General features: G+C 36.7%; 1 protein-coding gene across 3 annotated transcripts in view; it reads left to right on the top strand.

The window, feature by feature from the left end:
- CHD6 (chromodomain helicase DNA binding protein 6) overlaps positions 1-13694 on the top strand; it is a 144096-nt gene that overhangs the window by 92197 nt on the left and 38205 nt on the right. For all 3 annotated transcript variants that reach the window (XR_005553654.1, XM_039319138.1, XM_039319137.1), the window contains exons 11-19: positions 1622-1708; positions 3712-3846; positions 6701-6822; positions 7996-8239; positions 8856-9032; positions 9605-9748; positions 10498-10753; positions 11243-11453; positions 12799-12994. Coding sequence is in view for 2 of the 3 variants with exons in the window: in XM_039319138.1 (XP_039175072.1) it covers positions 1622-1708; positions 3712-3846; positions 6701-6822; positions 7996-8239; positions 8856-9032; positions 9605-9748; positions 10498-10753; positions 11243-11453; positions 12799-12994 (1572 nt within the window). In the remaining variant the exon portion in view is untranslated. The remainder of the gene's footprint in view (positions 1-1621; positions 1709-3711; positions 3847-6700; positions 6823-7995; positions 8240-8855; positions 9033-9604; positions 9749-10497; positions 10754-11242; positions 11454-12798; positions 12995-13694) is intronic.

Genomic DNA, 13694 nt, shown 5'->3' with positions numbered 1-13694 from the left:
TTGGCATGTTGCCAGTCAATAGATACCTGAGAATCTTGTTTTTAGAGTGCTCTTTTTCTAACTATCATGTCGTTACATGTGATGCTATGGTAGATATATTGTGGAATTGGAATGCAGGAGATTGATTTTATCTTGAGCAGGAATAAATAATTGATTTCCTGTTCATTCAGTATCGTAATTTCAAGCTTATCATAATAGAGATTTATATTTCTCACAAAATATTCAGTGAGAATATTGGTTGATTTACAGTTACTGTTTTTGTTTGGTAATTGTTTCCGACCAGCATCTTGCAAAAGAAATAACTGTTGACATAAAACTCACTCTTTCCATACAGGTAGCTCTTGGCTTATGTCCATTTATTCAGCAACCATTCAAAGTTATGGTGTCACTGAAAGAATGGACATACTACTGGTTCCCAAAGTTGTAGCAATTGTAGCATCCCATCACATGATTACATCCAAGGAGCTTAATTGCTCAGCTCATGATTATGATGATCCAGGTAGCTGTGACCAAGTAGTTGCCATTTGTGACTTTTCTTCCCAGCTTCCCATAAGCAAAGTCACTGTGGAAGCTGCAGCAAAGGTCTCAAATTGCTCTGGTAAGTTGTTATAGCCCGTAGCACCTCCTTGCCTGCTCACATCCTCCACCAGCTCTCCCAGGCCCTCCTTGGCTTCTTCCAAATCACATGCATTGGGCCTCCCTAACCTTCCCTGGCCTCCCCCATCTTTCTGTGGCACCCCTGTGTTTCTGACCTGGGACTCCAGGACTGCCAGGATTGCCATTGCTATGCTATCCAGTTACATGATCTAGTGCTTTACAACCACATCACTTAATGACAGCAATCCTGATTCCAACTGCCATCATAACTCAACCACTACCTGTAGGAAATTGTAGTTTCATTCTCCAAAATAAAGCATTTTTCTAATTGCAGGATATGGGGAACTGGTTGGGAAAAGGTTATAAGTGGAAATAAGTTGCAAACTCTCTGAAGAAAAGAGGTAAAGTTGGGCTCCTTGAATGCTATCTACCTTTATATTCTTCAGAGATCCCAACACAGCTCCAGACTCCAAAGAATGTCCTTTCATGTTATATAACCATCATCCCACTACTATTTTTTTTTCTTATATTTAGCTTTTCTTATTCTTGGTGGGAAGTAGTGGAGCATTTGGGAGAATTGAGTTTCTGCTCTGAACCTTTACACCTTTATTCTAGATAAGTAGAATTCACAGTTTCACAAGTGAAGATAAGGAAGTTTGGGTGGGAATTGTTTTTCTAATATTTCTTGATGTTCACACATGTATTTTGGTCTTATATTTTAAAGATTGCAACTGAGGAATGTAAGGAAAAATGCCTGACAAAGCTTGTATTTCTACAACTCCAGGGAAGAACCTGCTAAAGAGCTGTTTTGTCTTCAACTCTATTAAAAAAATAAAATAATTTGACGGTAGAAATTGCTTCCTTCTTGCTAGTTCAGGAGGCCCAAACACTTACTTCTGTCAGCCTATATGATTTTCTTGTTTCACCATCTGACATGAATTAATAACTTGAGAAACTGATTTTTTCCCTGGCTAGGCTTAATATGACTTAATGCATGTCTGCTGTTTGGTTCTTATTTTGCCAGCCTGATGAAGACCTATTCAATCCAGACTATGTGGAAGTTGATAGAATCCTAGAAGTGGCTCACACAAAGGACTCCGAAACTGGGGAGGTAGATGTTGTTCTTACCATGATTGTTATTTGCAATTCACAATCGCCACTCTCTTGATTTTCATGGCTGACCTCAGTCTGGGAAGCAGAGGGAGCTTCTTAGCAAAACACAGTGATACAATTCCCTCCCCCCATCTGTCTTTTAATTGCCAAGAGTTTTTCAGCTAAGTAATTGTGAACATCCATGCAGTTTGTTCTGCTGACTCATTGGAAATAGTGAGTGCTGGAAATAAGAGATTGAAATGTAATCATTTTGTGAGTCCAGGACAGAGTTTCTGTAGGATACAATTTTTCTCAAGATCTACACTTAAGGCTAAAATACAGGCTGGACAAGATAAATGTCTTGAGATGTTTGCAGTCACGTGTGTATCTAAATTGCCTCCTTTTTTTCTTAACCATACTCAAATATAGTCTAGAAAGAGATTTTTCCTCTGAACTGCACAGGTACCATGAAAGGGATATAGTGCCCTGTAGCTTTGGTTTAGAGTTGGTGAGCTCAACACAATATATGGTGTAGGTAGGTGTTCTGCTTCATGGAAAAGTGACAGAGTTCAAGCAGAGTCCACTCCAAGCTTGAGGGGTAAATTCCTTACCTGGCTTTAACAAACTCAGATTCTTTTCAGTTTCTCATGCCTCAGAGTTGTGGTATACAATGTAGCAACCTTGGATATAGTCCTTGGCAACTTCCAGGCTGCAAGCCCCTTCCGACTGAGAATGGAGCATGGTAGTACCAACTTTGTAAATAGGAAAGCTCCAACTCCCCTCAAGTATATAAAATGCTCACCATGTTTTAAATAGTTGCAGTTGTCAAATTTATTAGGTGTTGACACTATCTCATCATACATTTTGCATGCAGTAAACCACAGGTTCAGTTATATTGGGTAGGCATACCACATCTGGACTGCAAAAATCCAGATGACTATTAGATGGTAGCTTATACATTTGTGTATCTTTTTGTTGCCACTTAGTGACCACTGGCATTTTTACAACTCAGTTTTGGTAGTTTTAGCATTAGAGAAGCCTCCTGGTATGAAAAGTAAGAGTCAATATAGACAATGTATAGCAATAAAACAATGTATAGCAATAAAACAACTTGCAATATTCCTGAACCTAAAAAAAATAATAGAATCAACAAAAAGTCTATATAATTCCATATTTTTATTTTTATTTTTGAAAATCAGAGGTAGAAGGAGACTTTCTAACAACTACCCTAACCCTTTCTGGATTAATTAAAATAAGGATATTTTAATTCTTACAATTTAACTAGGTATAAATGATAAAGCATTATACAGTTTTACTCCACGTTTGGAATTATGTGATCATGAACCTTTGTGTAGCTGTAAGAAGATATTCTTCTACTGGTAACACAAAAGTTAGAAATGAGGTATGGAGATCATTTTTACATGGTGAGAAATTTTTTAATTTTGAATGTATTTCTTCTCCTCCCATGTACTTGTGTAACTGTAGAGAAAAATTAGAGATAAGTGAGAATATTGATATTAAATAATCCCTCTCTGTGGAACATCCATATATTTCAAAATTCATATTTCTGCTGCCTGCCTTTCATGCCAAATCAATTATTTTATTAAGGAAAAATAACTGGAGATAAAACATAGGTTATTGATTAACAAATGATGACTAAATATTTTATGATTTTACCTTTTTTTAAATATTCACATTAAAAAGTTGATGTAATTTTCTTCCACTTTTTATGTAGAAAGATTTATTTATTAAATCATATGCTGCCTATCTCACAGTCGAAAGTGACTTTGGAAAGATAGAGGCTTGTTTTATATAAAGGTTTTCCTTTTCTTTGGAAGCATATGATAGCTGGCTCTAAAGTTGTATCCATGATCACATCAGTCATGGTTACACCCCTACATACATCATGTGTTTCAGATGATATTTTTTCCAGATTATGTTTCCTCAAAGAGTTCCATTATTTGTTCTTTGTCACTTTTGTTTTGAGCCCCCCCTGCATCTCCTTTTGTTCCTGGATTGTAGGAGGTGACTCACTACCTGGTGAAGTGGTGCTCCTTACCCTATGAAGAAAGCACTTGGGAGCTTGAGGAGGATGTTGATCCTGGGAAGATTAAAGAATTTGAATTTCTCCAAATTCCACCAGAAGTTAAATCCTTGGTAAAAATAAATTAAGCTTTGATTTTGATGAGGGAAAGAATTGATAGTTATGAGTGACATAATCATTAATTAAGCGATATTGTGGTTCAACATAATTTTATTTGGCAGTGTTTTTTTTTTAATCCTGCTGTTCTTTCATGTGTCTTTCCTTGGTACTTAAACTGAGCAGCTCTGAGCATTCCTCTTTTGTCTTCCTTCAGATGCCTTCACCATTTGTACTGTGCCAGTCAGAGTACAAAGTAAAGGAAGAAATAGCATTTTCTACATTGAAGACAGCATATTGTTCATGAAAATTTCAATCTGTTTCCCAGTGCCATAAGCACTGAAAATTACACACACAGTTAGGTTGAAGTCCTATGGTTCTACTGAACTATCTTCCAATAAATAAACATACAATTTTATTGTTTGTCCTTTCCAAAAATATATTTGCTATCAAAATACTTGATACAAAAACATATTTCCTTATATTTTACAGAGTATATTTTTCTCACTGAGATAATGATTGGCAGTTAGATATATTTTGTGTATGTTTCTATGTATATTTGTCAGAAGCTCAAGAAATATATTTAAATAAGGACAAAAGTACTTTAATTATGAGCTGAAGAAGCTTCTTGGATGAGAAGCGAAACGTCTTCAAAGAAAAACAAGAAAGTCCAGTTGCCTCATGAAAAAAGCACCTTTGGGATACTTTAATTCTATAATTATATATAATTCTGTTATCTTACATAAATCTATTGATTTAGTACAGTGGTTTTCAACCTTTTTAATGCCGCGACCCCCAACCAGTCGTAAGTCGAGGACTACTCAACTGGTCGTAAGTCGAAGACTACTCAACTGGTGCAGCACTGTTTGCAGAATGGGACTTTTGGCAGGCTCAGCAGAGCAGAGACAGCCTGGACAATTCTTATTGGCTTTTGAAAGCCAATAGAATTAGACTCTATTCAAGAGAGTCTATTCTATTGGCTTTCAAAAGCCAATAGAATAAAAGGGAGTAGCACAACTAAGGAAAAGGGGAAGAAAAATGGCGGACTGCGTTGTTTGGCGATCCCCGTGAAATGGTCGTTCGACCCCAAATGGGGTCCCGACCCACAGGTTGAGAACCACTGATTTAGTAGATCTACTGATTTCCATATTTTGGTTAAAAAGCTCCCCCACCCTTCAGCCTCTTTTATAGTTTTATTCATAAATTATGATTTCTGTATATTTTCTTTTATGTTCTTTTGATGCTGTTTCATTATGTGGTTTGCAAAAGATAGTATTACAGCATTTCTTTGTTTTTCTGCCACAACGTTATGAACTATATGAGTACCTCTGATAAGGATTAGTTTTTTTAAATCTATCATGGAGAAATTTGTGGGACAGATATCACAGAGTGGGTTTTGGCCAAAACAAGGAAAGAAAACCAAGTTTTCTCAGGGTCCCTAGGTCTTAAGTATCCTTGTTTGGGGGAATGAATGCATTTTATTTCTATTTTCTATATGTGTAACTTTGCATTTGTCTCTATTAAATTTCTCTAATCTATCAAAATGTCATTTCTATCTCTATCCATTAGAAAATGGAAAGAATGCTTATCAAAATTGCCAAGAAATTTGCAAATCTGAGAAGCATTTACTTCACCTTGTCATCCAAGTCATTATTAAGGATGTTGAACCACACAAGGCTGAGACTTGAACCTTGTGAGATCCTAGCTGATACAATCCCTTCAGTTTGACGAGGAACTATTTATTAGCATTCTTTGAGTATGATTTTGAAGCCACTGATATATTCACTTAATTGTCATGCTTCCAATCCATAGCTTGTTGATCAGAAATGTATCCCTGCACTGGGTCATATGTTTTGCTGAAATGTAACATTTATTTATTTATTTATTTATATCCCACTGTGCTTCCATAAGGTTCACTTTGGTTTTCTAATAATATAAAGTTAAAATAGTGATAATCCAGTAAAGACAAGCCTAAAATCCAAAAACCAGTTGATCAAAACAATCCAAAAGACAATTGTTTCTGGAAAGTAACCAAAATTGGGGGTTGTGTAATTTATAGTGGGAGGCCACTCCAGATGCCTGATACTGCTAGAAATAACAGTGCCTCATGCCTCAGCCTCCTCCACTTCCCAAAAGCAGGGCATCACCTGCTACTTTTCCTGGCAAGATAAAAAAGCTCTGGCTGATTAAAGAGCTGAATGCTTGAAAATAGCTTTGTGCTGAGCCATAAATGGTTTATATATTTATTAGTACTCATATATTTAAAGCCAATATGGACTCTGCAGCAAATACATAATGAATCTGACTAGTGAATACTGGAAATATACTGCTGTGTTGCAGTTTGGACCATATGAAGATTCAAGAGATCTTTAAAGGCAGTCCCATGTAGAACTGATTGCAGTAGTCTAAACGATCAGAAATAGCTAAGTCCTTTTAGATTCACCCATATTCTGGAAGGCAATCCAGTCTATGACATTCTTCCCTAAGATCTACGTGGTGGATCTTTGAGGTCCACTTCTCATCACTGCCCCCTCTCTACCATAGTACATAGACTATATCATTATTTTTAGACAATATATATGATAAGTAGCTGCTTTCTTATGTTTTGTTGGTAAATATTCATGTATTACAGAGAGAGCAAAAGAATGTAGCAGAGATCAAATTCCTTATTCTGGTAAATTGGTGGCAAGGGAGGTTGTAGTATATCTACAATGACACTCTACACACTCCATACTCCTCACCATTTTTCAAATACGTCTGTTAACCCAAACTGGTCAGGGACTCTCCTGATCAGTTCAATTTCTTCCTTTCTTGCTTCTTTGCTTCCTTCCTCCCTCCCTCCCCCCTCCTTAATTCATTTTTATGTCTTAGGACCGTCCTGCCTCAGAGTCCTGGCAAAAGCTGGAGAAGTCTCGGGACTATAAGAATAACAACCAATTGCGAGACTACCAGCTGGAGGGAATGAATTGGCTGCTTTTTAACTGGTATAACAGGTGAGTTGCAGAGAGGCATCTCCAGTGGGGATAATAATATGACAAATTATTCCCGAAGTCCCAGGAGTTGTTTCTGTTTTGCCTTCTTAATTCCTTTCTGGATCACACCCTGCCTGTGGGTGTAGATGTGGGTGCACATCTTTACATACATTTTCAAATTATTTTAACCATTTCAGAGAATAGTGTGGCAGTTAGAAACATGGAACTTGGGAAGTTAACTCAGCATTTCATACATATGACGTTGCTATACCTCTTTAGGCCTACCATATTTACCTGAAAAGATATTTACATTGAGTTTATTGCTCCTCTGCCCAAAGGAAGAGTAGATAGAAAAATATATAAAAACTGATAAAATTCCTCTGGATTGTGCAAGATCTGATCAGCCAAGGGTCCCATCTCCAGCTAGAAGTAGACATGGAGCTTTTCCTGTCTCCTGTGAATGTATGTACGTGTCACACTTGTGTGTGATTTATGAGTGTGTATTTATATACTTGCCAAATCCATATTCCAATAAAAGACAAGGCAAGGAAAAAAAAGGATATTAGCTGAATGAATGTCTAATTAAAATTAATTCATTGTAAATAAGATGTCCCATTTATAAAATTAATTGATCTCTCATTGGCATTTACCAACCATTTATTTTATCATACACAAACAACTCTCACCTGCAAAAACACATTATACACACATTACCTTCCCTCCTTTCAGCAGAAACTCCAAAAAAAGGACAAAAAAGCAGGCTGGAGATGAGTTAAGGAGAAGGGATAGCTGCACTGGAAAGGGAAGGAAAGAGGAACGGGAGAACAAAACTGGATGTGAATGAGGCGAAAGAAAGAGGTAACTGGATAGGGAAGGGAAAAATTGAGAAAGAAGCCTTGCTTAGGAACTGCAAAAGGGTTAAATTCTCAAGATGAATAGACTCTTCAATAAAAAGCTAATTTTCCATATGCGCTGATATGCATTGTTCATTATCACAGAGTGTGGAAATAAATCTCAAGAGCAAAGAAGGTTGCTGTCAATTAGGCAGAGCAAATAAAAAGTTGGTTAAAAGAACTCCCATAGGCAATATTTTGTGTCAGTATTAGTCTGCAAGGGACTTCACCCATTGGCAAAGGAATAGTTTGCAGAAGGGCTTCCAAGATTTTATAATGGCTGTTTGTGGCATTTCTACAGGAAAAACTGCATTCTGGCTGATGAAATGGGTTTGGGGAAGACGATCCAGTCCATTACATTCCTCTCTGAGATCTATCTGATGGGTCTTCGAGGTCCATTTCTCATCATCGCTCCACTTTCTACCATCACAAACTGGGAGCGAGAATTCCGCACTTGGACCGAGTTGAATGCCATTGTGTATCATGGCAGCCAGATAAGCCGCCAGATGATCCAGCAATATGAGATGGTTTATCGGGATATGCAGGTTTGTACCACTGTATACATCTAGGACAGGTAGTCCTCATTTAATAATTCTAAGTCTCCGGCTAAGCAAAGAGTCATTAAGCAAAACATCATGTGACTGCCCTACTTAGTGACAACAGTTCTGCCAGTTCTGATTGCAATCATTAGATGAATTACCCATGGTCATTAAGTGAGACATCACATGACCCCCTATGTTGGAAGTGACTTCTCCATTGACTTTTCTTATTGGAAATTAGCTTGGAACGTTGCAAATGGTAATTATGTGTTTGTGTGACACTGCAACTGTTGTAGATGTGTAACAGTTGCCAAGTGCCGGAATTGCAATCACGTGAGCATGAGCAAGAGGCAAGGACTGGTTATAAGTCATTTTTTTCACCACTAGCATTACTTCGAAGTCACTAAATGAATGGGCATTAAGTAAGGACTACCTGTATTGTGCAGTAGACCCATAACCTTAAGTTAAGTAGATATCTCCTTTTGATGCATTTGTTTCAGGCTCCATGTATTTTGTTGCAGTATTCAGTGAACATTTACCAGGAATGCAATCATAATTGATCAGCTCTAATTGCTATCTTGGAATGTAAATTCCAACTTATTTTTTATAATATCATCCTTAGGGTATTCCTCTTCCTGGGCTCTTCAAATTCCAAGTAGTTATTACCACCTTTGAGATGATCCTGGCAGATTGTCCGGAGCTGAAGAAGATCCACTGGCGCTGTGTGATTATTGATGAGGCCCATCGGCTCAAGAACAGGAACTGCAAATTACTGGAAGGATTAAAGCTCATGTGTCTGGTGAGAATTTTCCAATGTTATTGCTCTTCTGAAAGATACGGAAATTTGACTCTGCGGATTATAGAAGTATATGAAAGATACTGCAGGCACACATGCATATATGAAAATGTATTCATTTCTTAGCTCTGTATCAAGTGCTCTTATAGTTGTTCTACGGCTTCAAAAATATAACAGGAAAAATTCATTATAATTTTCTGCTAGCTAAATATTTGTTCTATTGTGTACATACTGTATTAGAGCCATAGAAAGTGAAGATTTTTGTATGGTTTTCAATTTTAATAGTAGTTAAATCTGGTGGTCTGTGACTTGAAATACAGAAAGGTTTCCTGTAAGCTTGGCAAAATGATGTCTGTATGTTCCTTAGAGGATGATTGATTGAGCAAAACATCTGCTGGCTTTAAACATGTAAAACCGGTCCCAGGCTTCTAGAACTGAAAACAATATTTTTGACTTGCAGTAAGACCTACAGTCAACAAAAACATTATAGCAGTATTGTTTGAAAGTAAAGCCTAATCCTATCCTGTTCTTTCTGTATCTTGACTATTATGAGTCTTTCCTTGAATGGTAAACAGGAACACAAAGTACTGCTGACTGGGACGCCTCTGCAGAACTCAGTGGAGGAGCTCTTCAGCCTACTGAACTTCTTGGAACCACAGCAGTTCCCATCAGAGACAGCCTTTCTTGAGGAGTTTGGGGATCTCAAAACAGAGGAACAGGTAAACAAGAAAACATTTTAATAAATTCTCCACTGATATGAGCTTCCTATGATTTTTGTCAGGGAAAACTGGGGTTGGGTGGGGAGTTGACAGTTCCTTGCAGATGAACTTAAATTGTCTAAGCTAAGGAATAAGCATTTGGCTATGGTGGCAAAAGGGTATAAAATAAACAGTGCAAAAGAGTTGTCCAAACTACGGTGTGACCATACTTTTTTTTTTGTTTGACAAAATAGATCTCTGTTAGTGGTTGTTTCTGTATTCTGATGTGCACTTAAAACAAAAAGAGAGAACACAATGCAGCAAACTCAAACATTCATTATACACAAACATATCTTCAAGTTCTTCATATATAAATATTGTCTTTCCTACCAAAATATTTCTGGTCTTGTAACAACCATATTGAAAACCATTTGTAACTTACTTGCCAAGAAACCTAATTCAACAAAATTTTCATTTTTCATATATCACCAAATATTTAGACATATATGCATTTATACTCATGTTCTCCAAAGGTGCCTTTACTGTCTGTTGCATGTATGTACTTTCTTGCTGAAACTAGGAGCAGAAAAACAGATAGAAGAGTTACACAGTTTTGCCCTAATATGATAATCTTAGAATTTGAGCAGTTACATATTTCCTCAATGTACTAGCCCTGGCATCACTAAGAATTATTTTCTAAATTACTTTCATGAATTATTGGGAAAGTATTATATATGGTATTGGTAGATTATATTTTGTATTCCCGGCAGGTGAAGAAACTTCAGTCCCTCCTAAAACCCATGATGTTGCGACGGCTGAAGGATGATGTGGAGAAGAATCTAGCACCCAAACAGGAGACTATAATTGAAGTAGAGCTGACTAACATCCAGAAGAAATACTATCGAGCTATCCTGGAGAAAAATTTTAGCTTTCTATCCAAGGGTGCTAACCAGCATAACATGCCCAATCTCATTAATACCATGATGGAGTTGCGCAAGTGCTGCAATCACCCCTACCTCATTAATGGTAAGAGGTAGGCCTAGAAGTTGAGCACTCCAGCCCATTTAAAATATATGATGGGGATGTAATGGTGCTTCAGTTTTCCATTTGCTCATCAATAGTCAGGAATGTTTTGCTTCGTTTTCTTTGCTACCTTCTTAGTTAGTTGATGATGGTAGCATTATTATTGCTTTTATTTATTTTCATTTGGAAAGCCTCATAACTAACATATTACTATTACTCTATGTACTTACTTGAAAGATTGCTTGTGGAGGAACCAAAGATGGAGAACACTTATACATGTGTGTAGAATGTTCGTTTCATAAGAACATATGTTTCATAAAGGGATAAGAACTAGCACTTGCATTTGCTCTGTATTTCTTTACAAAGCCTCAGTTAAAACAAGGAATACCAGAAATTTTCTGCTAGAATGTTGTATGATGGAATTGCTTTTCATATTGGTTATTCAACTTAATGTTCCTACTTATTTTTTCCCCTCTCTTATTTCTGGGTTAGGAGCAGAGGAAAAGATCCTAGAAGATTTCCATAAAACCCACAACTCAGAAGCTCCTGACTTCCAGTTGCAGGCAATGATCCAGGCAGCAGGCAAGCTGGTGCTGATTGATAAGTTGCTGCCAAAGTTGATTGCAGGCGGGCACAAGGTGTTGATCTTCTCCCAGATGGTGCGCTGCCTTGATATTCTGGAGGATTATCTCATCCAGCGGCGGTCAGTTCAGTCCAGAAGCTTATACCACAAAAGAGCATCATGTGGATCAATTCTAAGCAGCTATTTGGCTATTCCATTTGGCTGTTTGCATCTTCTAGTGCCTATTTATATACTGTTTTCTTCTCATTGTCTTAGATCCTTTGATCTCCTTGTTATTTTTTCTCTTTTCTCTCTTATTTTGTTTCTCTCTGCATGATTTCACACTTTGCCTTTTCTTTCTCTTTTCTCTCTTATTTTGTTTCTCTCTCTGCATGATTTCACAATTTGCCTTTTTTTCCCTTTGCAGGAGAAATGTATTTTTCAAACATATATAAGGCTTACATTGAAAAAAATGTTGAACTGAAATATTTCTCCAGTTCTTTGTAAACATAATTAGTTGCAAGACTACTTTTGGAATATTGATGTAGTCAAGCATTTGTCTTTATAGTAGGAGCACACTCAGCTCAGAGATCAATCAAATTGTCAATATAGTCATTAGAACTGCAGGATTATTCTCCCCTCCCAATTACTTGGTGGCAACATTGTCCTTTTCATGTTGATCATTTTGCAAACCACTAAAAAAAAAATTCTGCCATTATAGCAACAAAGTCCTCAAGAAAAATGGGGTTGTAGTGCTATGCAGAAGCTGTAGGAGATTAATTGAATGTTACCTCATAGAGCACTGAAGTATGTCCAGCCTTCCTTTCAAGTGTGGAAAGCAAGTGAGAAAACAGAGGTATAAGGTCAGAAGAAGTGGAAGGAAAGGAACCAAATTTTAGAAAAATCTATCGTGTTGCTGAATGCCTTTGACTTTTAGATGCTGTATGTCAATTTCTTGGAGAGAATATTGTTCTATGCTTGAATATCTATACTCACAGATCAAAAATAGATTTCCAGCAGACTCCATTCATACAGCTAGTTAGGTAGCAAACTAGTAACATTATTCTTGTAGATTTAGATGTCTATCAAGACAGAAAAATTCAGTTGTTTGTTTTATGGTGTCTGATAAGCTGAGAAATACTTTTCCAAATGCATAGTATAATCTTTGGACTTAAATCATACATCATCTCACAATTTCTTTGGCATTTCTGTGAAAGGGAGAGGGTGATTATTGATACCTTTATTATCTAATTAGTCTTCTTCAGCATCTATCAGATATTTTTGGATTGCAACTGTTGCTTTCTTAATGACCATCAGGTTGGGGAAGGTTATGCTAGCTAGACTAAGGTAATTAAAACAATTTATTATTATCCCAAAGCTGTATTGCTAATGTGGGTAGATGGAAGGAGGGTTTCCTAGTCTTACAGTACTTAACTTCTTTTTTGTGTTATTTCTAAAATAACACATGGGACTTCCATTTATACAGATATACTTATGAGCGCATTGATGGCCGGGTTCGTGGGAATTTACGTCAGGCTGCAATCGATCGCTTCTGCAAGCCAGATTCAGACCGTTTTGTTTTCTTGCTCTGCACAAGGGCAGGAGGTCTAGGCATCAATCTTACTGCTGCTGATACCTGTATCATCTTTGACTCAGATTGGAATCCACAGAATGATCTGCAGGTATTTGAGAGATGAGAACCGATGGCCCCAAGGGGTGATTGAGGAGAAATTTAGTGCTATCCCTGGGAATATAAGTTATGTAGAAGACCTATGAAAATGTGAATTGAGCTGCTCTGAAGACAAAAGTGCTTGAAAGGACATGGGCCACAATAAACAGTTTTATATGTACATGCGTTTGATTTGTTTTATGTTGGTACTCAGATTGATATGCCACTTTTGTCAGGAGATTTCTGAACAACTTATAATATTCTTAGAGCAATAAGATTAAAAAGCTTAGATATATAAAACAGCAAAGGACAACAAAGACCTAATACATATTGTTTCAACTAGAATTTTTTTTTTATATATATATATATATATATATATATATATATATATATATATATATATATATATATATATATATAAATAAATAATACCCGGGATTCACATTTTTAGTATAATTAGAGACGACAACACACACACACACACACACACTATCTGGAGGGAAGAGGTATCTGTTAAATCAAAATGTTTGATTAATCCAAAAGGTAGAATTATGTATGCATAAAGATACAATAAGTGTCCTGATTCTTTCAAATTGTCAGGGACTTGCGTGATGTTGAGAAAAACAAGCCTAAAGTGCCATGTTGCATTGCAGATGACATTAAGGAGAGAAACCACCAAGAAAGAATTTAGAAGTGTCCTGTTCTGTTAATTA

The sequence above is a fragment of the Crotalus tigris genome, unplaced genomic scaffold, assembly GCF_016545835.1.
Source record: "Crotalus tigris isolate CLP2741 ecotype Arizona unplaced genomic scaffold, ASM1654583v1 scf7180000022411.5474196:2289641, whole genome shotgun sequence".
NCBI lineage: Eukaryota > Metazoa > Chordata > Lepidosauria > Squamata > Viperidae > Crotalus > Crotalus tigris.
The sequence above is the reverse complement of the archived record's forward strand: the minus strand, read 5'-3'. Positions and strand labels throughout refer to the sequence as shown.